Raw genomic sequence first — 1,648 nt, 5'->3', positions numbered from 1 at the left:
CCTTAGAATCTCCTGCAATCTCCTTTTGCAGCAGCTCTGAAGACGCTTATTACATTGCATTTTGCAAAGTGGTCTACTTCTTAGGAGGACTGATAGTTGGTGACTTCAGCTGCATGTGTCTATATAAAACGTGGGGAAATGGGCAGTATATTTTAGAGGAGCTGATAAGATGGGGAAGGATCATAGCTCAGAGGCAAAGAATCTGCTTTGTATTCAGAACATCACAGATCCAGTGCCCAACATGTGAATTTTCTTGTGTCTAAAACCCTGAAGAAACACTGCCAGTTACTGCAGACTATAACTGAGCTAAATGGACCAATGATCAATATAAGGCAGCTTGCTGCCTTCCTAAAAGGGGTGGGGGTGGGAGGTAGGGGTGTAAATCATAAATACAGGCAACCTACGGCCCTTTGGGTTACAGTTCCCATCAGTCTCAGCCATTGTGGTCTAAGGGCTACAGGTTCCCTATCCCTTGGGCAGTTGTTGCTGAGTAAGATGGAGCAACAGTCTGACTCACTATATTCCTATGATAACATATGATCCGCTATGACTGTAGTCTCAGGACACAGTCAAGAATAACAGAAACTGACAAAAGGATGCTCCTCTTCACTGATTTAAGACTCTGATGGAAGTATCTTATTACCATCTTCTTTCTCACTTCCCGATTTTCACAGTGATATGCAAGAAGTGGATGATGGAGGCAAACCAGACAATGGTGACCGAATTTATCCTGCTGGGCCTCTCTGAAACCTGGGAAGTCCAACTTTCCATATTTCTCTTCTTCCTCGTCCTCTACATGGCTAGTGTCTTCACCAACATTCTTATCCTCTCAGCAATTTTCAGCGATCACCACCTTTCAGATTCACCTATGTTTTTTCTGCTGGGTCAACTGGCTTTCCTGGACCTCTGCTTGCCCTCTTTTGCCATTCCAAATTTCTTTGATTTCCTTTCCGAACACCATGTCATTTCCTTCCATGGCTGCATGGCACAAATCTTTTTTCTCCATCTCTTTGCAGGCAGTGAGATGCTCCTGCTTATAGCCATGGCCTATGACCGGTATGTGGCCATTGCCCATCCTCTCCGTTATGCCACACTCATGAACCGGCACCATTGTGTGGGGCTTGGGCTTGCTTCCTGGGCCGGTGGGTTCCTCCATGCCACTGTGCAACTGGGTTTCATCATTAATGCGCCTTTTTGTGGACCCAATCAAGTGGACAGCTTCTTCTGTGACCTCCCCTTGGTCATCAAGTTGGCCTGCACTGACACCTACCCCCTGGAAGTCATGATGGTCACCAACAGTGGCATTATGTCACTGGTGTGTTTCACTGGCCTGCTTCTCTCATATGGTTTCATTCTCTACACGATCCACTCCAGGAGCGCCTCTGAAAGGAGCACCAAGGCTGCCTCCACATGTACCTCTCACCTGATTGTGGTCACCATGTACTTTGGGCCAATAATGTTTATTTACCTCTGTCCATCCACCATGCTCATGATTGATAAAGTGCTCGACATTGTTTCCCTTTTTATCACCCCTTTGCTGAACCCAACTATCTATGCTTTGAAGAACAAGGAGATGAAGGCTGCCCTTGGAAGTCTGTTGTCTAGGCTTTCCGGACAGGTCTCCACTCAGAGCCATCCCCACCATTAA

The 1,648-nt window shown here is 46.5% G+C and overlaps 1 protein-coding gene across 1 annotated transcript; it reads left to right on the top strand.

Annotated features, from left to right (window-relative positions):
• Positions 1–694: 694 nt before the first annotated feature.
• On the top strand, positions 695–1,648 carry LOC309516481 (olfactory receptor 4K3-like; the record flags this gene model as incomplete). Its single annotated transcript, XM_082195247.1, has 1 exon — positions 695–1,648. The coding sequence occupies one exon, from the start codon at positions 695–697 to the stop codon at positions 1,646–1,648; it is 954 nt and encodes a 317-aa protein (XP_082051373.1).

Source organism: Podarcis vaucheri (assembly GCF_965113315.1).
Source record: "Podarcis vaucheri genome assembly, chromosome: 13".
In the NCBI taxonomy this organism is placed as follows: Eukaryota; Metazoa; Chordata; class Lepidosauria; order Squamata; family Lacertidae; genus Podarcis; species Podarcis vaucheri.
The sequence above is the reverse complement of the archived record's forward strand: the minus strand, read 5'-3'. Positions and strand labels throughout refer to the sequence as shown.